Source organism: Python bivittatus, unplaced genomic scaffold, assembly GCF_059951505.1.
Source record: "Python bivittatus isolate LINGU-HERP-01145 unplaced genomic scaffold, Pbiv_v1 ctg000610_np1212, whole genome shotgun sequence".
NCBI classification, from domain to species: domain Eukaryota; kingdom Metazoa; phylum Chordata; class Lepidosauria; order Squamata; family Pythonidae; genus Python; species Python bivittatus.
In genome coordinates, this window is record NW_028277088.1 from 48,998,116 (window position 1) to 49,020,999 (window position 22,884).

Genomic DNA, 22,884 nt, shown 5'->3' on the forward strand with positions numbered 1-22,884 from the left:
AGATCCTCCCCTCTGTAGTACATTAGACTGCAATGCTGAAATTTTTAGGCACCTTTTTTTAAAATAACCTTTTTATGTTGGCCTTTCCCAGTCATTAATTCTCCCAACGTTTATCTTTCTAAGGATTGTTAAAACTTTACTCTAATTGTTTTTTTTATTAATTACACTAATTATCTGAGCTACTTCAGGTTTGTCAGTGAGAAGTTCAATAAAAACACTTTTAATATATAATAAAATTGTGGAATACATCTTTTTACAAAGCAACTATTTTGAGGTTATATAGTCCTTTAAGTGACTGAAATTATGACATCACTGTTCCTATATTTCTTTTTTAAGAAAGGTTAAAATGACTGCCATTTGCAGGAGCTCTATTAAAAGTACTCCATAAAATGTGTACTTTTTGTATGTTTCTGAAGTGAAGTTTTCACTTGCAGAAGCTGTATTCATTGTAATTATAATCACTTACATGTACAAGGCACAAGCATTTTTATCTTACTGTTAATAATGATCAGGAATGATCAATACGAAACAAAAGTTAGTGAAAAAAACCTCATATACACACCAATTTGGATTGTATATATACAATCAATTTGGAACCCAATATTGGTAGTAAACATGAACTTTAAGAGGAACAATTAAACAATTCTTTGGAAAATGATACCAATAATTTTATTTAGGATAAACATTCATTGGAATCAAACAAACTATCTTTATTCAAATTAATGCTGAAATAGAGTGGTATGAATGGTATGCTGTTACTCAAAATAGAATTTTGCTTTTCTAATTAGTCATACAACAACTAATCAAGCACTAATGTTAAGAAAATCAAAAAATTTTTGTAAAATGCATTTGGAGAGATACAGTTGAACATTTTATCAAGAAAATAGCAATAGTGTCTCAGGTTAAATTTCAAGTATATAATGTAAGCATACTTCTATTTCTCATTCTTTAAATCAGCATAAGTGTTATTTTTCTCTCATTTTTCTAAAAAGATCAACTTAAACAGAGATGCATATAATCTGGATGTTAAGAAATCTTTTTAAGATGCTGACTTTACCATATTTTCCATCCTTGAAATAAAATGTATACATCACTTGATAGCAGTATAGATTTTTTAAAAATGACAAATTTTATGCCAAACAGCTATCTTATTTTACTGCTGCTGTAATGTCCGATTCATTTACACAGTTTAAACATAAAAGATTGTTCCTCTGTACAGGTAATCCTCACCTAATGACCATAATTGGGACCGGAACCTCTATTATTGAGCAAAGTGGTCGTTAAGCAAGACGTCTACATGACTGCTTCACTCAACGACCGCAATCTGGACAGTCCCGAGTTGTTAAACAGATGGAGCAAAATCGTTCAGCAGACAGCTCTTCCACTTCATCCTCTTTCCCCTCCTTTCTCTCAGCAGTGTGCAGGAACAGAGCTCAAATCTTCAGGATTTGAGCTCTGTTCCTACACACCACCGAGAGACTTCCCTCTGTCCCCTCCACTTGCAACCTTCCCTGCGTTGACTTTCTGGGGAAGCTAGAAGAGAAGATTGTAAATGGCGATCACATGACTGCAGGGTGCTTGGCAACTGGTCGTATATGTGAGCTGGTTGCCAAACACCCAAAATGCGGCCATGTGACGGGGGGGCAGCACGACATTTTACAATGGCTGGAAGTGCTTTGCGGGTCGTAAAACACCCTTTCCAAGGCCATCGTAACTCCAAACCGTTGTTAAACGAACAGTCGTTAAGGGAGGACAACCTGTACACAAAAGCAGTAAGAATGGTTTCTGATGAATGACTGAGTTTTTTCATAGCATCTGTGCCATCAAGGTTACATTAAAAAAGCTAATACAAAGCAGATAAAAAAAATACATCTCAGAAGTGACTGTGGTATATTCAAAAGGAGGAGATATTTCTGAATATGTTAAAATTTCAGACAAAAATCTGATAAATTACAGCAACAACAGCCAAAATTTTAACAATGGCTATAAAAACACATCAAATTAGTAACACATAAATAAATTTGAATTTTAAATGCTTTCTGTAATATTTATCCATTTATTTTATTTGTTAAACTATTTTACCTAATGCCAAATTTTCGATTATATCTGTACTTTGCTATTTGGGTCTTTTGGCCATAAATACATTTTAAAAAATGAAAACAGTAATCAACTACCTATATCACATCATGAGAGACTATGGAAGATTTAAATGTTGCATACTGAATATATAATGCCCTAGCTGTATCTGTATAGTATATTATTAACAATAATGCTCTAGCTTTGTATGACATAATACAAAGCAGAGTATTTATATTTCATTAAACAATTGCTTTTCACAAACCTCAGAATATAATTCTATAATTTTTCCTACTGTTCTATACAACAATAAGCTTTCAAGTCCTTCTGTAATACAAGAACATCCAAACCAGTTTTCAGAATAGGTAATTTCATGCCTGCATGATATTTTTCTGTTGTCAAGAATGGTCTTATAAGCCAAGAGCCAAGAAATGAAGTCCATTTTACTGTGTGCAAGATCTGGTAACATTAAAAAGAGAAATCAGTCCCTCTGTGGTTGATTTCTAGAGGAAATGACAAATTGACGTTAAAGGTCGAAGAGTACTTTATACCTTTATATAGATACACAACATTACTGATAATAATCCACTGCTTAGATCTTCACTTAAAATATATTTACCTTTCTGAGGATTTCTTTTTAAGCATAACGTGTTGAAATGCCTATGAAACATTGATTAAAAAGTAAACATGTTAACACCTTTTGCACTAAGCATCATGTATGTTTTACATCTGCATAGATACATACTGCTGGTTAGTCATGTAGACATGCACTGTTAATTACCTTAGACCTTAACTTGGTCATTCATATCTGAATGGACAAGGATCTGTTTTGTCAATAGTTACTGCACAAAGGCTAAATAAATCAATTAGACATACAGTGAGATATGAGTGGAAGGCAAACGTGTGCAAGTAATTTTTTTCTTCCCTTCTTCTCCCTTGCTGCATCTCTTTATATCCCCTGAAAAGCTTCTCTAGAGCATCAGACAAAAAGTATGAAATGTGACCTTCTTGATTTCAGTAGTAATTGGGGGGGCGGGGAGAAACATCTAAAATTAGTAAAAGCATTTTGCACAAGATATATGATTTCAAACAATTCCTTCATTTCACACATTTTGTAAACCTCTGTACAAGTAGTCTTCATTTAGTGACCATTTGCAAATACAACAGTAATAAACAGTAATAAAAAATTCATTTTCTGACCAATGCCAGCATTTACCACAACAAAAGCCATCAGTGTGAAACTGATTAAGGTCTGGTCAGTTTCAGGCAGCAACTGCCAGCTGGAGGGTTCTAATCAATTAATTAGGTCACAGAGCTCAGCTTGTTAACTTGCAGTTAGAACTGTTTAGGAAAATGCTGCAGTGCAGAGAAAAGCAACTCAGGAAGAGATAGCTGCAAGGGGGCAAAAAAAGGGAAAGAAACAGGTCAGGCACAGAACACTGTACAAGAGAACTTTATCTGAACGAGAGGACAGCAACAAGTGATCTTCACAGCATCTCTCTCACTGCCACATGGTTCAGTTAGCGACCATTTTCCCAGAACAAACTGCAGTCACTAAATGAGGACTACCTGTAGTTCTATAAACCTCTGTATAATACTTCAGGGAGGCTATTCAGAGCAGGAGAAGATGCAAAGACCCATCGTGGTGTTTTTCTGCATAACAGTGGATGCTACTCAATGTTTTCAAGATGGTGCTGTTCATTTGCATTCATGAATAACACGAGCTGCCAATACACAGGTTACATACAGCCTCTCAACCCATTTTCTGTGGCTGGTAAGATCCCTGGAATTGCACCACCAAAACTGGGCAGCTGAAAATTGGACCTTGAATTTGAGTCCCAAGACCTGTCTTGTTTTAAGATATGACACACATGCTAAAAGTAAAACAGTAAAAAATAGCAGTGACTTACCTTTACAACAATTACTGAAAAAACAATAAGAACTACCGGAAGCAAGAATGTCTTCATATATCTTACTGGAGTCTGAAATTAAATTAAGTTTTATGTATAGAAACTTGATGATAAAACTGTAAAAAAAAAGTTTCATTTTTAGAAAATAGTATTTTATTACTACGCTTATTACTCCCAATAAGCCAATACTTTATTTTGTCTGGCATTTTCAACTGTCACATCTATACATCTCTCCACCTTCCACTTAAATCCTCTGTCTCACCTAGGCTCATGTGTAAATTTATTTTATAAAATTCCTTGGTTTAAAATGAAACTTAAGTTGAATTTATAATTTTTTGCATTAAGAAAATCATTCTTGAAAGTCATCATATGAACTCATCATAGGCTTTAGAATCCTCTGTCTACATAGGGTCCTCCACTGAGTTCATATGGATTATCTTGTACAGTTAAGTGATCACTTCCCATTCAGAAATAATTCATATTTATGCCTATCAAGTCAACAGTACAGATTCTTCAATTCATCTCATGGAGCAACTGTTTTGGTTTGGACTGGAAAGTCTTTGGACTGTAACAAATAAATATGTTTCCATTATGTTCAGTGAGACTTGTTCTGAAATAATGGTGCTCAAAATTTAATTCATTTTCAAATAAGTGATTTTGCTTAATATTCCTCCAAGTGTACATATTTTTGCTGTAAGAAAGCTATTATGCTACAGAACAGGAGGGCTCTGGACTATATGGCCAATCATAATGGTTCTGTCTAGCTGCAAAAACAATGATGCAAGAACCTAAACAAGCTTTAGCTAGTCATCAAGAAAGTAGTAAGCAGAGAAATTGAACAGCATTCTCTTAACTTTAGCCTTAATGCATATCTCTTCCACGGGTGTGGGAAATGAACACTTTTTCATTCATGTGCTAAGATAATTACTCGGGATAGTGCCTAAACAGGACTTTTACAAGCGCCTCCGCTTTTGCATACACACAAATACACACGCACCCTCAATCTAGCCAAAACGTCTTTTTGGATGCAGGTGAGTTGGCAAAGTAGAGAAAAGACAGATCAAAATTATTTAAGTTTTAAAGAGCTATTTTAACTATCAATGGATTTCTATGTTAGCTGCCAAAAGTCTTTTTGATTGCAAAAGGATAGAAATGTATTGAATGAATGAATGAATGAATGAATGAATGAATGAATGAATGAATATGTGTTACTTACCTCTTTTTCCATGAAATCAAACTCCACAGCACAAGTGTACATTGATGTATCAAAATCTCTATAACCGGTAAGTTTTGCTTTTAACAGATTACTTATATGAGCCTAATTGAAAAATGACAGTGAAATGTTTGTTAGATAAATTACCTCAAGGGTTTTTAAAATTAAGTTACATTATATAAAAGAGATAAATACTCTTCTGAGTAGTGCTACTAGCCTAAAGAGTTTGAAAATTAAAACAAAACAAATCCTAACAGCCACCTTCATCATTGGCCATGCTGCTTGGTGATTTTCAGTAGTAGTAATTCAACAACATCCAGAAGGTCACCAATTCACCACCTCTGTTTCAGACAAAGGACAGCAAGTACTGCTAAGACTATGTATGGGAGTTCTAGCGTAAAATGGGGGAGTAACCATTAATGGCTGATAGCCACATTCAGTTTTGTTCATCGTATCATGATATACTGCAAGAAGTGGGCAGAACTCAAAAAAAGGATCAGGAAAGTGGAAGGCATGCATGCTTCATTGCATTTACTTCCTCATTATTTATGTCCCCTTTCCATGCAACAGAAACTCATGCCTAGATCACTATTTGCCTTTGGAGATGACCTGGAAGCTACAGCTAATACAAAATATTGTGGCAAGATTGCTAGTGGGACAACTCTGCCAGTCTATAGAATAAACCTATTTTAAAATCTGTGCATTGATTACCAGTAGGCTTCCATGCATATTCAAGTACTGTTACCTTTAAAGCCCTATACAGCATTGCACTGGGTTATGTGAGACAGTATTTTACCAGAATACAATCTGCCCACCCAGTCTGGTCTCCTAGAGATGGCCTGCTAAGAATCCCTGCCGTTTGTGAGGTACATGGGTGTCAGCAAGCCAGCAAGTCTTCTCAATAGCAGCCTCCACTTGAGGGAATCTTCTCCCCCTGGAAGTATCTTTTTCCAGCAAGACTTTGGCTTCAGCTGATTGGAGGGCAAAACAGATTTTATGATTTTTATGATTTATTGTTTTATTGTACTAATTACACTGTTATTTTGAATTTGATTTTTGGTCACCCAGACAATTCAGGATTTGAATGGTCTAGAAATGCTGCTAAATAAATAAATAATTTAATGATGGTTAAAATACTTCTAGTAATCACTCACATTTACTGTCATAACAAATAAAACAATGTATTGTTTTTTCCTTTTATTTTGTAATTTAGACTTCTACTATGCCTCCTATTCTCATTAATTATTTATTAAACAGCTTTTGATTAATTATTCCCACCATAGTATCATTCAATATAAATATCTCCTACTCTTTATTTTTATTAACTAGACATTTCTGCAATTCACTGAGAACAGTGTGCAGCCTACATAATCCCCAGCATCTCCACCAGGATACAAAGATAGAAGGAAGAAGGGCCAGAACACCCCTGCAAGAATTTCAGTAGCTTCTGGGTATCAGTGACAAACAGAGGCTTAGAGCTTTTCATTCCAAGGATCAAGGCATATATTACTTGCTGCTTGCTTCAAAGTTCAGAGGAAGCACTCTGGCAGCCTCAGCTGTACCACTGGGAGACTATACCTGATGCACCCTAGTTTAAAACATCTATAAGCTGTCAGATTACCTACTACCACATAATGACTGCTGTGTACCATAATTTTCTTCAGGTGTGACACACCCAGTAGAAGATAAAGTTGTTCAAGGATGATGAGTAACTAATAGATCTAAACTTACTATCAATTTACTCTTTAAAGTATATTACAATACTCTATTCATGGGCATAATTCTCAAGTATATCTTTACGACTTCAAATAAAATTATGGCATCCAATATGAAATTTTAACATTATACATATCACCAGAAGAGAATATATACAATATACAAAGAATCATTATTCTGATAGTAAACATAAAACAACAAAATTTTAACTTACATCATCAGATATTCCAAATATTAGACTCATCAAGAATTTCAAGGTAATTGTCCCAAAGAGGCAAGATAATCCTTCCAAAGCCTATAGGATAGGAACAGATGGAACAGGGGCAACTTTCTCCAAATTGGATCAGTTACATTTGACTGCAATTTCCATAAACTATGCTTACAATAAGTACATTTATTCTGCTCCCAAACTGCAAGAGGCTAGAAAACCAAGCCCTAAGAATGGGAGGGGCAAAATTTGATTCAGCTACAGCAATAAATCCAGCATCTTTATTTGATTTTTTTTTATCCAACAATTTTTTTCATTTTTTTCTGCAGAAAATATTCAGTCACAACTGTCTAAAGTACAAAAGAAATACTTTTTTAAAAAATTGACCAGTATTAGTGAAAGTATATATTGGAAAGAGTCCGACATAAGTACAACTGTAACTGTTACAGAACAGCCACTTTAATTTTACATGATTGTTTGTTCTGAACCATATTCTAAATTTAAATACAACAGGAAACTTTCATTCAGGATGTGCTACAAGGAACTGAATAAAGATTTTCACTTAAGCTTATCTGAATGCTCCAAATTATTTTCTCAGCCATTCTTTCATTCTTAAATCTAATTGCAAGTCATGATTTTACCCTGATTTAAGAGCTAATAATAACTTGAGGCCTTTGCTGCAATGAGATGCAATAGCAACCTGTACTTTATCCACAAATAGGAAGTCTGTTGAGTATTTGGGTAGAAGGAAAAGCAGCATGCAAGCCAGATATTTTGCTCTGCCTGTGCTTATAATATCATGCTTTGTAAAATCTATTACATTGATGAGTAGCCTACTGACCTCAGAATATACACCCTCTCCTTCTTTAGTGACTGCATTCTGTTCCAACAACTTGGTTGTTAAGTGAAATGGTCACTAAGTGAACGTATGACTGAGAGAGAGAGACAGACAGACAGACGCTGCAAAGATCACAGGTTGCTGCTGTCTCATTCAGATAAAATTTGCTTGTTCAGTGTTCTGTGCCTGACTCTTTTTCCCTTTTTTTGCCCCCTCACAGAGCGGAGAGATTGCTTAAACAAGCTATCTCTTTCTGAGCTGCTTTTCTCCTCAGCACAGGGCATCTCTAAAAAGTGCTAAGAGCAAGTTAACAAGTTCAGCTCTGTGACCTTAATTAGTTGATTAGAACCCTCCAGCCACTGCTGCCTGAAACTGACCAGACATAAATCAGTTTCACACTGAAGGCTTTTGTTGTCAGGGGCACAAAATATGGTCATAAATGCATGCATTGGTCAGAAAATGAATTTTTTTATTAGTTTATTACTGTCGTATTTGCAAATGGTCGTTAACCAAGGTAATCGCTAAACTAGGAGTGGCTGTACTAAAATAATCTTGTAAGTATCAGAAGAATGATGTAAAACACAGTTGAAACAAGCAGAAGTGGGGATGATAAACAAATCCTAGAAAAGTAACAAGAAACATAATCAAATTACAGCTATTAAAACAGGTAGAACAATAAAAAGGGCAGATTACATAATAAAATTTCTTTGAAACATCCAATATAACACTATTAATATTTATGAAGTTTAAAAATTATATTACTGATCAAAATATCTGATAATATTCATGTAATAAAAGAGGAAACCTTACCCATGAAGGAATATTTTTGGTATACACTTTCAGGTACTTAGGGCCCAGTTCAAGAATACTCTAAAATAAGGAAATTATTACATTAACACTTATAGCGTCAGCATTAGTTCCACAATATTTCTGTAAACTGTGATTCAGAAGATGAAGCAAAAAGCATTGTAAAACTATAAATGTATCCCCGTTGCCAAACTGATTACTGCATAAACTGACACCCATTACCAGTACTATTTCAACTTCTTAGAGACTGAGTCACTCAACTAGGTTGGCACAATTCTATGGCATTTTACTATAAACAATTTGCATATCGTGTAGTCTGACAGACCCAGTGTTCCATTTTGTAATGTATAAAAGCAATTAACTACAGGAAATATGAAAACAAAAGCTGGGTTAATAATGCTTACATTTTTTCAAGCACATCCATAGCACATCCACATTCATTCATAATGAAAGTTGAGAACTTCAGGAAGCCTACTATCATGATATTTTGCTGTCGTCTTAATTTAACTTGAAATTCAACTTGTAGTCTTCCCTTAGCCTATCCAAGCCTTTCTTAACTATACATTAATCTTAAATAATCTTTTAAACATTAACATTAGGCTAATGATTTTATCACTACATTACGAAACTAGCATCATTTTCTGTAAACGCATGACATTCAGAAGGTATTACAACTGAGGCTAGAAATAATTTTGTAGAGACTCTGAAGCACATTTGGCTCACCGAACTAATACAGGTAGTCCTTGCCTAACAACCACAATTGGGACCATAATCTCAATCGAACTAATACAGGTAGTCCTTGCCTAACAACCACAATTGGGACCATAATCTCAATCGGTGAGGAAAGTGGTCATTAAGTGAGATGCCCACGTGACTGCTTTACTCAACAACCACAATCTGAGCACTCCTGGTTGCGGTCGTTAAGTGATCTCCCAGGTTGTTAAGCGGACAGGGCAAAAGAGTTGTCTGCTGAAGGACTTCAGCTCCCTCCTGGCAGGCAGCTCTTTAAGAGCGAAAGGGCTGCCTGCTGGACAGTTTCAGCTCCGCATGGAGCTGAAATCCTCCCAGCAGGCAGCCCTTTCACTCTCAAAGATTCCTAAAGCCTGCCAAAGGGCTTGCCCTCCCGTCTGTGGATGGAGGGGAAATCATTCGTGGGGCTGGAGGAATGGAGCTCAAATCTTCAGGATTTGAACTCCATTCCTGCACACCACCAAGAGGTTTCCCTCCATCTCCTCCACTTGCAATCTCCCCTGCATTGATTTTCTGGGGAAGCCAGAAGAGAAGATGGCAAATGGCAATCACATGATCGCAGGGTGCTTGGCAACTGGTCATAAATGTGAGCTGGTCATCAAGCACCCAAAATGTGGCCATGTGATTGGGAGGGGGAACGTTTTACAACAGCCAGAAGTGCTTTACAGGCTGTAAAGCACCCTTTCTGAGACTGTCATAACTTTGAACCATCATTAAGTGGTCCTTAAGCGAGGACTACCTGTGAAGAAGAGAGCATCTAGAAACATATTATATTTTTGATACTGTGATACCTTCCTGGCATAAAGGGCACCTGGTAAGAGGCTGGTTATACCTTACAAAGACTGAGAAGAATGTATTTAGAAGAAATCTTACAAATAAATGTGAACCAGAGGGCTCTAATGAAATCCTCTGGAGGAAAAAGAAGACAGCCAGGATATAGTGTGACACTATATTGCTAGGAGTATACAGGATATGGAGGCATCAAAAAATGAGCATATAAATAAAAGAGAGAGTAGGTCAACTTATGTGACCCCGAGATTCTAGGCTCTCTACACAAATTCACAGATTGTGGGGAACCAACAACCTAGAAGAACAAGAAGTCTTAATTCAGAAAGGTCAATATGATTTAACAGACTTTACTGAAACCTGGTGGAGCAAAATTCAAAAGGAGTAGGCCAGACAACAGTGTCAGGGTTGGGGAGGAGGAATTGGTGGCTTTATATGTGAAGAAACATTCAGGAATCTGAGCAGAGGGACCAGTCAAGAATATTTGGGTACAAATACAAGGAAAGGGAAACCATGAAAACATTATTGTAGGGGGTTACTATAGATCACCAAGCCAGGAAGAAGATCCAGATGAAGCTCTCATGGATCAGATTACAGAACTTTGAGGGAGGAGGAAGGTATTAATCAAGGGAGACTTCAGTTAACCAGACATCTGTTGGAAAATGAATTCTGCCAAACCAGCAAAGTCACAAAACATCTTCACTGGTCTTGCTGACTTTAATTTTTCAGAAGGTTGATGAAGAAATGAGGGGATTTGTTCTCTTAGATCTGATCCCAACCAACAGGGAAGAGCAGGTTGAAGAGGTAAAACTAGTGTGAACACTTGGAGGAAGTAACCATGTCATCTTGGAATTCATGATACTGTAAAAAACATAGGAGCATAGTCCTGCATGTACTTTAGATTTTAGGACAGCTATTTTCAAGAAGAGATACAGCAGATGGATGAATGGACGGACAGACAAACAGACATAAAAAAAATGGAAGATGAGTGTAATCTCCAAGGAAGTATATGAGCAAGTAGCAAATATCTACAAAAGAAAAAAAAGAAGAGAGAGGGAGGGGCCTAAAAGGAACTGAGGTTTGCAAGGAAAGTTAAAAGAAACAAAAATAACTTTTTGGTTATATCAATAGTAAAAGGACACATAGCTATAGGAATATGGTAGGATATTAACAAGTGATTACTTTGCTTCGGTCTTCTCTTCAAAGGGAAACTGTGTTCAAATAGGCCCAAGGAGAACAAACAATAAAAGGAGGGAATATCAATCTAAAGTATGTCGAGAGATTACTATAGACCACCTGGCTACCATTAAGGAGTTTAAATCTCCAGCACCATAATTACATCCAAGAATCTTGAAGGAGCTTTCAGATATCATCTTTGAGCTATCTTCTGTAATCTGAGAAATCCTGGAGAACAGGCATAATGCCAGAGGATTGGAAAAAGATCAATGTTCCTATCTTCAAAGGGGGAAAAAAGAGAATCCAGGTAATTACAGATCAGATAGTCTGATGGTGACACTGGATGAAGCTCTGAAACAGATGACTAAGCAGCCAGTTTATGAGCATTTAGGAAAAAATGCACTGTTTGGTGGGAGCCTGCATGGGTTTATCAAGAATAAGTTATGACAAACCAACCTGATTTCTTTTTTGGATAGAGTAACCAGTTTAGGTGACCAAGGGAATGCAGTGAGCAAAGCATACCTTGACTTGAGCAAAGCATTCCACAGAGTATTCCATGACATTTTAATAGAAAGGATATCAAAATGTGGACTGAACTAGATTACCATTAAATGGATATAGAGTTGATTGAACCATTGTACCCAACAAGTACACATCAATGGATCCACATCAGGCTGGAAGGAAATATCAAATGATGTACCACAATGATCCATTCTAAGTCTTGTTCTGTTCAATGTATTTATGAAAGACGGGGATACAGTGTGAGAAAATATGATTATCAAGTTTGTAGAGAATATAAAGATGCGAGAACAGCAAATACCTCACAGAATAGTATCAATGTTTGGAAGGACCTTGACAAACAGAAACAATGGGCAGGAACCAAAAGATGTTTTTCAGCAGGAACAAATATAAAGTCCTACATTTGGGTAGGATAAATCAAAGTATGTACTGAATTACAGTCAATGATGAAAACCATTACAGTGTAAAAATAAACATAAAGGAGTACTAACAATTAAAACAGAATGATTAATACACTATATAATAATACTAAACAAACAGCAATATAAACTCCAGATTAATAATTCCAGTATTAGACCCGTATCCTTACAGCAGTTGCTCCTGAGTGGAATTTAGCAGCTTTATGATTATTTCAGAATAAAGGTCCACTAGCAGAAAGCATGTGTATTCCTCATCTGGCTGATCTGAGCAGTTAACCAGCAGAAATATCTTTAGAACAGTGCATTATTTGGTTAAGTATTGTTAATTATTATACCAATCTATATTTTAATTGTTACTATTCCTTTAGGTATTTTTTAACCTTGTAATGTTTTGTCTTTGACTACAAATAGTAGTAGTTTCCTGCAATAGGCAGGGATCTCAACAAGATGATCTCCAAGGTTCTTTTCAAAACATATTCTATTCTGTAATGTTCCAGAGATGACAAGTTATTTCTCATCTGCTTTAATGGCATAGTACACAGACTCACAGAATATTCGGCATTTTGTCCATGAACAGGAATGTTCATAAAAATACTTCATGTCCACCGGACAGTGTTCCACATTTCTGAAAAAAACTTATTTCTAAAATGGAAAACTTTCTTGTCTTCAAATACAGAACCAATATTTTTATAGTATAAGCTATATGAAATATTTATCTTAGATAATTTGTGAATATTGCAATCATATACTAAGTAAATCATTACTGGACATTTCTTTAGCAACTTACCCAGCTGACTATCAAAAAGGCAGCATAATACGATGTCATCAACATAGAGTTTCCAAACATAAAGACAAAACATACAGCAAGTGACACCTGAGGTGACATAAATAAATGAAGATATGTTAATGCAGTGATTAAGATTACAGAGGCATGACAGAAATGTAGAACATCTACACTACAGTTTATTAGAAGTAATAACATAAGATGCTATCTTGTGATAGCTTTATTTCCTTTTGTACCATCTACTTTAAATAATATATCACTGGACAAAAGATACACAAATCTAAACTATTTTTGTAAAAAAAATTAAGATTACTTCTATTTTTATATCATGATATTTCAGATTTTAATTTATAAAGGAATTAACAACCATATTTGTTCATTTAAAAAACAAATGAACATCTTCCAACTGGATGGCAAGCACTTAAAAGGGAATGATGGGGAGACAGGAAAAAAAATGAGCATAAAGGTAGTCCTCATTGAACGACTACTTGTTCAGTGACCATTCGAAGTTACAACAACACTGAACAAGGGGGACATGATGGGTCCTCATAGTTCCACTGTTGCAGCATCCCCATGGTCATGCAATCACTATTCAGGCGCTTGGCAACCAGCTTGCAATTACAACATTGCAGTGTCTTGCATGGTCACATGATTGCCATTTGCAACCTTCACTGCTGGCTTCAGACAAGCAAAGTCAGTGGGGAATCTGGCAGGAGATCACAAATGGTGATCACATGACTGCGGGACACTGTGACTACATGGGATTTGCCTAACAACAGCAACTGGGACTGCCACAACTGCCATCATAATTCAGTGTGGTCACAGGATGTTGCACTTTTCAACCACGCCGCTTAGCAATGGAGTTGCTGGTCCCAATTACCATTGTTAAGCAAGGAGTACCTGTAATGAAAAAGCCCATAAAAAGCCTCTTGAGATGTTGGGAGAAGATGGCAACATGATATCAGTTGGGTGGTGAATAGAATGGAATAACCCCAAATTTTAACCACCATTAAAGATCTGCTCAAATGGAGCACAAAAGATGTTATGCCAAATTGTGTTCTATCCTAAAACAGTTACTGTAATTCTGTAGCCTGAAGTCTTTTCTTAGTTAGATTTTCCCTTCTTTCTGCCCCTGCTTTTTGAAAACATACATACAGTTTGTTTTTGGTTTTTTTTGTTTTCTTTTCCTTTCAAAGTGAACTTTAGTGTTCCATCATATTGAGTCATACACACTCAGTCATCAAGTTTGTGCACTATCCTGAACTACACAAAGAATTGTCAGCATGAACTTGGGCCTATGTATGTGAATGTATATGAACACATGTATTTATATGTATAAATAGATAATACAATTTGGCCTACTTCTGTGTACAGTGAGGCAGGACACAAGAATAATTTTCTTGTGCAATTCCTTCAGTTTTATTATTCTGAATTTCTCTTAAATTATACAGCTGAAAACAAAAGCATCTCATATTTTGTCTTTCTCATCATCTTGGTTGGAGGGCTCCATTTACTGGCCAGTAGCAACTCAAGATATTGCTTCTTTTTGCCCAAAGGAAAATGTAGATTCAGCTGGCATTTGCCATGACAACCCATCAATCAGCCAGGGTAGAATAAGTCATCAGGTTTACAGCTCTAGGTTTGTATTATATTGTATACACTACTTTGATTACTGTTTTCAGCCGTTTTGGACAGACCAGATCAAGACACAGACTCCACAGGAAGTCTAGAACTATACCTTGTTGAGATAGGCTACAACAACATCTTGCAAGCCTAAGTGAGCTTTACCTCCCCTCCCTCTTATATCCCATCAGGGAGGAGCCTGCCTGAGTCTCTTCTGAATATTATCTTGCTTCCCAGGGTTTAAGGAATGCTTCAGCCCTCTTTTATTATGTAACAGTTCTTGCATATTTCTGTCAAGATCATCTCTCTTCTACTCTACATTGTTTGATCAAAAAGTTAGATAAAATTCTCTAATGAATAAAAAAGCAACCCAATATTCATTACACAATAATCAAAACTACAAACATTCAGAAACTGGTTTTACCAATAAATATTGTTAAAAATGGAAATGAAATATTACCATATGTGCATAAAGTATCTTCTGTAGTTTGGCTGAATCAATGAATCCTAATATATATATACCAAAAACAGATGCCACCTGCAATTGGAAAAAATAAAGTAACTGAAAGTACATTTTACCTAAAATATTTTAAAGAAAAGTATCAAGGCTTCAAACCACTCATTTTGTAAAAATGAATAGAGCGGATGGAAAGAGAAAAGGGACTTTAAACAGCTTTTATCATATAGCCTATAATCAGCAGATTTGGTTGTGGCAATTGTATTATAAATAATCACAATTCAATTGCCTAATTCCATGAAATATAGGTACTTTACAGTATCTTATTTTTCCACCAGTTTTTTCCAACCTTGGGCCTTTCCAAATATGTGGACTCCTACTCTCAGAATTCTCAGCAATGGACATACATGAGGAAATTCTAGGATCTAAAAGGGCTGTCTCAGAGCAATATTTACAGAGCTGTATTCTATAAGTTAGACAACTCACAGCTTTCATTCTGTATATTTTCATTGCCACCAGGACATGATTGCTGCCATTTCATCATGCAAAACAGAAAATGGTATTGGTGAAGTTTTTTGGCTTTCATGGATGCTGTCCTTTTCTGATCTTTCTAGCTGTTAAGACCTCCAAAAAACCCTGGCATATTTAAATGATTTGAGCTGCTCCATACTCCATATAAATTCTTCCAAGAGTGGTGAAATGGAAGAGCATTTCTACAGAGCACAAGAATTTTAGTTTTGTCATAGCTGATGTCAAGACCATTTTGTCTATAGTATGGGACAAGACCTCCTAACTACTAAAGATGTAGAAAGAAGGGATATATCATCTGCACACAAGAGAATTGAGACATATCTATTAACTGACGAGTGTGGGTGGAATTCCAGCCTTGACAGGGTTTGCACCCATATATTTAAATAAAAGTTGAAAAAGATGGGGGCAATATATAGCTGTGATTTACCCCATACTGAATGGCTATAGTATTGGAGTAATGAGAACAAGAGATTCTTAATACAGGCTATTTGGAAGGAGATAATGAGAAAAGGGGAAGAATTAAAGAAATCGCCAGCAACGACAAGTATTTCATATCAAATTAAACTTCTATAGCAACAGCTATCTACGTTAACAGTAAGAGAAATGGAAACTAAAATGAACTATGCTAAACAAAAGAACTTTGAATTTGCAAATAAATCAGGGAAATGGTTAGCTTATAAATTAAGGAAGAAGAAAGAAAAAAAGATGATTTGGAGCTTCAAGAGGGAGATACAGTTTAAACAGACAATGTGGCTATACAAAAAGCTTTTCATCAGTATTGTTCTAATTTGTATAAAGGACAGGATGCTTCTCTGGAAAAAAAATAAATGACTATCTAAATGTGCAAAATTTACAACAGTTTACAGATATACAAAGACAGACTATGAATGGGCCTGTAACAATAATGGAAGTTTCAGAAGCCATAAAAAAGATTACGCCGGGAAAAGCACCTGGGCCAGATGGATTACCAGAGTCTTATTATAAATGTTTAAGGATGAAACTTTATAATCTCTTTAGAATACAATGAATTTTATTTTACAAGGAGATGGGATGCCAGAGTCTTGGGAAAGAAGCTAATATTGCACTAAAACCTAAAGAGGGGCAAGATTTAAACTTAACCAAAAATTACAGACCAATATCATTACTGAATAGTGATTATAAATTATTTACAACAATTTTGGCAAATAGACTGAAATAGCTTTATAAAACTTCATTCATGAAGACCAATGTGGATTTTTACCTAAAAGACAACTAAAAGATAAAGCTAGAACAGTATTGGACATTATAGAATATTTGGAACAGCATAATGAAAAACAGCCTCATTAATTTTTTTGGATGCAGAGAAACCTTTTGACAACCTTAACTGGCCCTTTTTGTTTAAAGTTCTAGAAGATATGGATTTTGGAGAAAACTTTATAAAATGGGTTAAATTGATATATGCACTACAGAAAGCACAAAATATTGTTAATGAAGATTTAACAAAACCATGTGAGATTCAAAAAGGAACAAGACAAGGATGTCCATTATCTCCACTTTTGTTTATATTGGTTTTGGAAGTTTTGAACAGAGACATAAGACAAGATGAGGGGATAATGGGTGCAAAAATTAAAAAAGAGACATACATGCTTTGGCAGATGATCTGGTGTTGGTGTTGGAAGAGCCAGTGAAAGATATAGAACTATTAATGAGAAAATTAAAAGAGTTTGGTGCACTAGCTGGTTTTAAGATTAATAAACAAAAGACAAGACGTTAACAAAAAATATGAAGATACAAGATCAAATAGAATCGATGAACAAAACAAGTTTCAAGATCGAAAAAAAATTAAAATACTTGCGTGTTAATTTGACAAATAAGGATTGCATGTTGTTTCAGAATAATTATGTTAAGAATGGAGTTAAAAAAGACATGTTAAGATGGGAGAAATTACAACTGTCATTGTTGGGAAGAATTTCTGTGATAAAAATGAATGTTTTGCCTAGGATGTTATTTTTGTTTCAGACAATACCAATTTTGACTACTGATTTACCATTTAAACAATGATAGAAAGATATATGTAAATTTCTGTGGCAAGGCAAAAAACTGCAAGTTAAATACAAGGTGTTGCAAGATTCCAAAGAAAGAGGAGGTTTAGCTTTACCTGATCTGAAACTGTACTTGCAGCTTGCTATTTAGTCTGGATGAAAGAGTGGGTGATGCTGAGAAACAGGTTATTGGACATGGAAGGGCATGATTTGAGATTTGGGTGGCACGGCTATTTATGGTATGACAAAGTTAAGGTTAATGTAGATTTCAAAGACCATTTTATTAGACGTGCCATTTTGAGAATTTGGAATACATATAAATCTAGACTGTGTCTGAAAACACCTTTATGGCTGGATAAAGGAAGCATATTATGGAACAGAAATGGCAACTAAGCAGAAATTGCTAACTTACAGTGACATTCTAGAGTTTTGCCAGGGAGAATTTAAAATAAAATCAAGAGAAGACTTGGAATCAGAAGGATATATGTGTCAATGGTTTTCACATGTACAATTAGTAGAAAGATTTAAAGTTGATAAACGGACATATGGTTTTGAATGTGATAAAACTGTATTTCAAATTGAGTTTGAATTTGAAATACAACTAATGATGAACATCTTATTGCTAAAATGTATAAACTTTTGTTGAGATTTGAAACAGAAGATGAACAAGTTAAAGATTGTATGATAAAATGGGCTAAAATTTTGGATATAATATAAAAAAGGAACAATGGAAAAATATATGGATGAAAGGGTTGAAATTTACATTATGTTTCAATCTTAAACAGAATTTTTATAAAATGATGTTGTTAATGGTATCCATCACTGGAAAGATTGTCAAAAATGTACAAAGGGACTTCAAATCTATGTTGGAAATGTGAACAAGAAGGGACTTTTTATTATCTTTGGTAGATATGTAATAAAGCTAAAAAAATTTTGGACTCAAATACATATTCAGAAGATTTTGAAAATTAATATACAATCGAAACCAGGCATTCATTTTGGGGCTGATGGATAAACAATTGGAAAAATCTCATAGATCTTTGCTTTTATGTATGGTAACTGCAGCAAGACTTTTATATACTCAAAGTGGAGAGACTTGATATTACCTATAATGGAAGAATGGATGGTAAAGTTGATGGAGCTAGCTGAGATGGCAAAATTGACAGCTCTGATTAGAGAAAAGACACTGACTAATTTTAATGCTGATTGGAAACCCTTTTTGGACTTTTTTGCAGGAAACAGAAAAAAATGAAATTATGATATTTGGGTTTGATGATTAGTAGAATTAATAGATTATAGAAAAATGAATGTTACATTGTAATCCTAGAGTAAGAGTTTAATGTTTTACTTATATCTATTGCAAAAGAAGTAAGGTCATTCTTTTTTTGTATTTGTTTTTTTATTTTTCTGTGCTTCTGTTCTCCTTTTTTTCTTTATTCTTTCTTTTCTTCTACTCTTTTAGTTGATCATTAGTTCTTGTTAGTTTTTATCCTTCTGTCTTTAAAATTTAATAAAGTTATTATAAAAAAAGAGAACAAGGGACTCTTGAAACCATATCAAATTTATGTAGAGTTGTTCTTATACTGCTTCATGATTAGTGTCATCAATCAACTAACATGGCAGACATTTCTTCAATAATATATTTCTGGGGACTTAAGTATACCATTCATCTAAATGCTGGAGGACACTGGCTTGCTCCATTACTAAGATACTGCCTTGCATCAACCAGTCAACCAGTTTTAGACTGAGCTTCAGAGGGAGCTTGTTTATAGTGCTCACCAAGATAACTGAGCAAAAGTTTGATGGATTTTTTTGGAGTCACCTTTTTTAAAGACTGGGGACTCGAATGGTTTTACACCAAACAGCTAGTATTTGAAGTATACAATTGATATGTCTGTGTTGGCCTGGAAAAGTTCTGATATCTGATCTTTTTCAGCAGCTTTCCCTTCTTTTAGTGGAGAGATAAGTTTGGTGTTCTCAGATAAAGTCACTAAATCCCACCTTGGCACATCTTCAGGACATTGTTATGCAGCTGGGGCCACTAAAATGGGCTTCCAAATGCTCAGCTCATGCCTTGAAGGAGATGTGTCCTGATAAAACAGTTGATCCATCTGCTAATTTGGACCTGGTTATGGCACATTCTTGATCAAACCAGAGGTTATCACTGTTCTTAGGTATAATTTGGCACTGCTATATCCTGCTTTCAACAGTTGAGACAACAAATATATATAAATATAAAGGGGTAAAAATTTAAAAAATGCAAAATTCTAATCATGTTTACTGAAATTATCTTACCTGTGTCAGAAGAACAAACTGAGCAAACTGCCATGGAAGCATGAAAAAAACATTAGAAACAGATAGTGCAATCAAGCTTCTTCTATTAACATTCTGAGTCCTTGGGGAAAAGAATAAGAGAGTAATTTAGATTAACAACAATGGGTCTGTTAATGTATCCAAATAGCAATAATGAATTAATTATTTTTAAACAGACTTGAATACAGAAACTCTGGTTAAGGTTCAAAATAATATATAGAAAAATCCATAAAATAGATAGTTATACATTTAAAAGATACACTCACCATAACACCATAACATTACATAGGACAAAAGAAATGTTTGTAAAAATGCCTTATATATGTATAATATATTAATAACAATTACAAAAACTTTGGGTCAACACAGATTTTTTTTTAAAGTCCCATGATTTTTCAAAACATTTTTCACTTAATGTTAGTCTGATCTTCATTTCCCCACTTTCTCTGGCAGGAGATCTTTCACTACTGTACTTTTCCTTTTTATCAGGAGTAGAAAATAATTTTTGACACAAACTCTTACTAGGTTTAGATGTATACAAGATCATCCTAAATTATCCCTTACTTGAAAGGGGAGAAATGATAGTAGCTTTTAAGGAAGATCTTATATAGAGATGAAGTTGGAATTTAGCCACGTTTACTTTCTTTTTCTCCCAGTAAATTTTTTCCTATGGACAAATTACAAAAACAAAATACATTTGCTTCATTACCATTTATGGAAAAAGAAAATCCATATTTAGAAAAGCCTCTGACTCCTTACCAGGAGCCAGTAACAGAAAATTAGCAGACCTGACTTACAAGGAGAAAGGAAAGAAAAACAGATGAGGTTTCTAGTCTTTCCCAATCTGGCAGCCTCCAAAAATGTTGAATTATCTCTCTCATCCTATCATCTTTCTTTGGGGATGATGGAAGTTAGAAGTTCAGCAAATCTGAAGGATACCAGATTGAGGAGACTGATAGCTGCAGTATATTCTCAAGTGAAGGTGCAGCTAAAAATTGATTCAGAGAATATGAGTTTTCTCAAAGCATTTTCATCTTCCTGCTTTTGTATCAGTGTCATTAAATCTATGTACCATGAATAAAAGCAAATTCTAGACATAGTAATAATACCATTTTATAATTTATGAATATATAAATTAATACCTTGTTTGAAGATTTTGTTTTCATATTTAATAATGGAAAAGAAACTACCTGAGAATGTAGGTTAATAATAACATCTGAACCACAAGGAATGGATATGAAAAGCTTTCACGGAGAGGAGGGGTCCACATCACACGAGTACTCTGGAAATAAAAACTCAGTTAATTTGTTACATATTCCAACGTTTTTTTTCCCTTCATCAATCCTTAGAAAATGTATTTATATGAGTTTAGAGCTGCAGTGATAGAAAGTTAAAAAAAAAAGTTTGTCCACAGAAAAGTCCATAACATAAGAAAAATCTACTGCAGTCTTACTTTATAGGTAAGTATTGCCATTACTTTTCTTCCTGGAATTTCTAATTCCATTTTTCCAAATCACCTGCACTAATCCCCATATTCTGAACTGGGAACATGACTTCAAAAAGAAACAGATTAATTTACAGCAAAGAATGGCCATGGCAACATTATAGGTATATTGATACTAAACAGATCAGCTCTGAATGACAAGAAAAACAGTATAAATTGAATTCCCAGATTCAGTGTTCTACATGATTTGATTATAAGTTATCAGATTTTCAGATTTCTTTACTAGTAAATGATGTTTTAAAAGATAACTTAAGCTTTTTCAGATAAAATCCTAATTATATAGCCAAACAGTTTAATCCATTCACATTTACCAAGCAGATATTTCTACAAGTTGAGTAGATTCAGGAATAATGCTAAATATTGGCATGACCAATAGCAGCACTCTAAATGAAAATAGAAATCCACAGGTTAGTGATAGTTCCATTTATGCTCCATTGAATAGTGATAATGGAAGAACCAGAGATGAGTTTTGGGAACATCCTGAATAAATCAGGAAGAATATTCTCTTATATGACATGACTGGAAGGGGAAAAACAAGATGAGAGAATACAAACAAAGTGACTGGGCCATTCAGAGACCAAAGCATGAGTAAGATTGGTAACAATTTGATGAGTATCTGCTTATGAAAAGGCCTCCTTCTTTCAAATAACTGATTTACCCATAAGTCTATTCATGCATACTGCTGGCAAAGGAATGCAAATCTAAAATAATGATTTATTTGATTGCTTAAGATGAAAAGCCAAGAAAATTAGTGAAGGGTACAAAGGTGATGAGAGGTACTGAATATGGGGCAGATTATTTTTTGGCAATGTCAATAGTGGATCTTGAGGAAACAATAGATATGGAAGAAAAGGAAAGAAGCAAAAGAAACTAGAGTGAAAGTAGACAAGCTGGACTAGAAAACAAGCACACAATGATAAAAGAACTTCTTGTGTATTTTAGAAAAGCTAAGAGGCCATCATGAAAGAATTCCAACTACTTTATATCAAGTGAGAGTTCTATTTCTACTGCAATCAATGTTCAGATTCCTGTGCCTCCACAGCCTGACTAGTCTAGATAAATTTAGGATTAGAAGAGACTCTCTTTTGTGGGGGGTGAAGGACAATTCCTTTTTCCTTGTTTTGATAAAGGCCAGATCTAGGATCAAACTATCTACTTTTAAGCATGAGAACTAGCTTCCACAACTGGAAGAAAGAGAAATTATGTTTACTATGCCAAAAAGTACTAGAAAAT

General features: G+C 34.8%; 1 protein-coding gene across 4 annotated transcripts in view; it reads right to left on the minus strand.

The window, feature by feature from the left end:
* The window catches only part of DPY19L1 (dpy-19 like C-mannosyltransferase 1), a 60,191-nt gene that overhangs the window by 12,284 nt on the left and 25,023 nt on the right, over positions 1–22,884 (minus strand). For 3 of the 4 annotated variants that reach the window (XR_015797722.1, XM_088149973.1, XM_088149972.1), the window contains exons 9-17: positions 21,338–21,429; positions 20,130–20,229; positions 15,286–15,363; positions 13,206–13,292; positions 8,772–8,831; positions 7,130–7,210; positions 5,203–5,304; positions 3,987–4,058; positions 2,696–2,736 (exon numbers count right to left, since the gene is read on the minus strand). Coding sequence is in view for 3 of the 4 variants with exons in the window: in XM_088149973.1 (XP_088006099.1) it covers positions 2,696–2,736; positions 3,987–4,058; positions 5,203–5,304; positions 7,130–7,210; positions 8,772–8,831; positions 13,206–13,292; positions 15,286–15,363; positions 20,130–20,229; positions 21,338–21,429 (713 nt within the window). In the remaining variant the exon portion in view is untranslated. The remainder of the gene's footprint in view (positions 1–2,695; positions 2,737–3,986; positions 4,059–5,202; positions 5,305–7,129; positions 7,211–8,771; positions 8,832–13,205; positions 13,293–15,285; positions 15,364–20,129; positions 20,230–21,337; positions 21,430–22,884) is intronic. The other variant, XM_088149974.1, reaches the window with a different exon arrangement.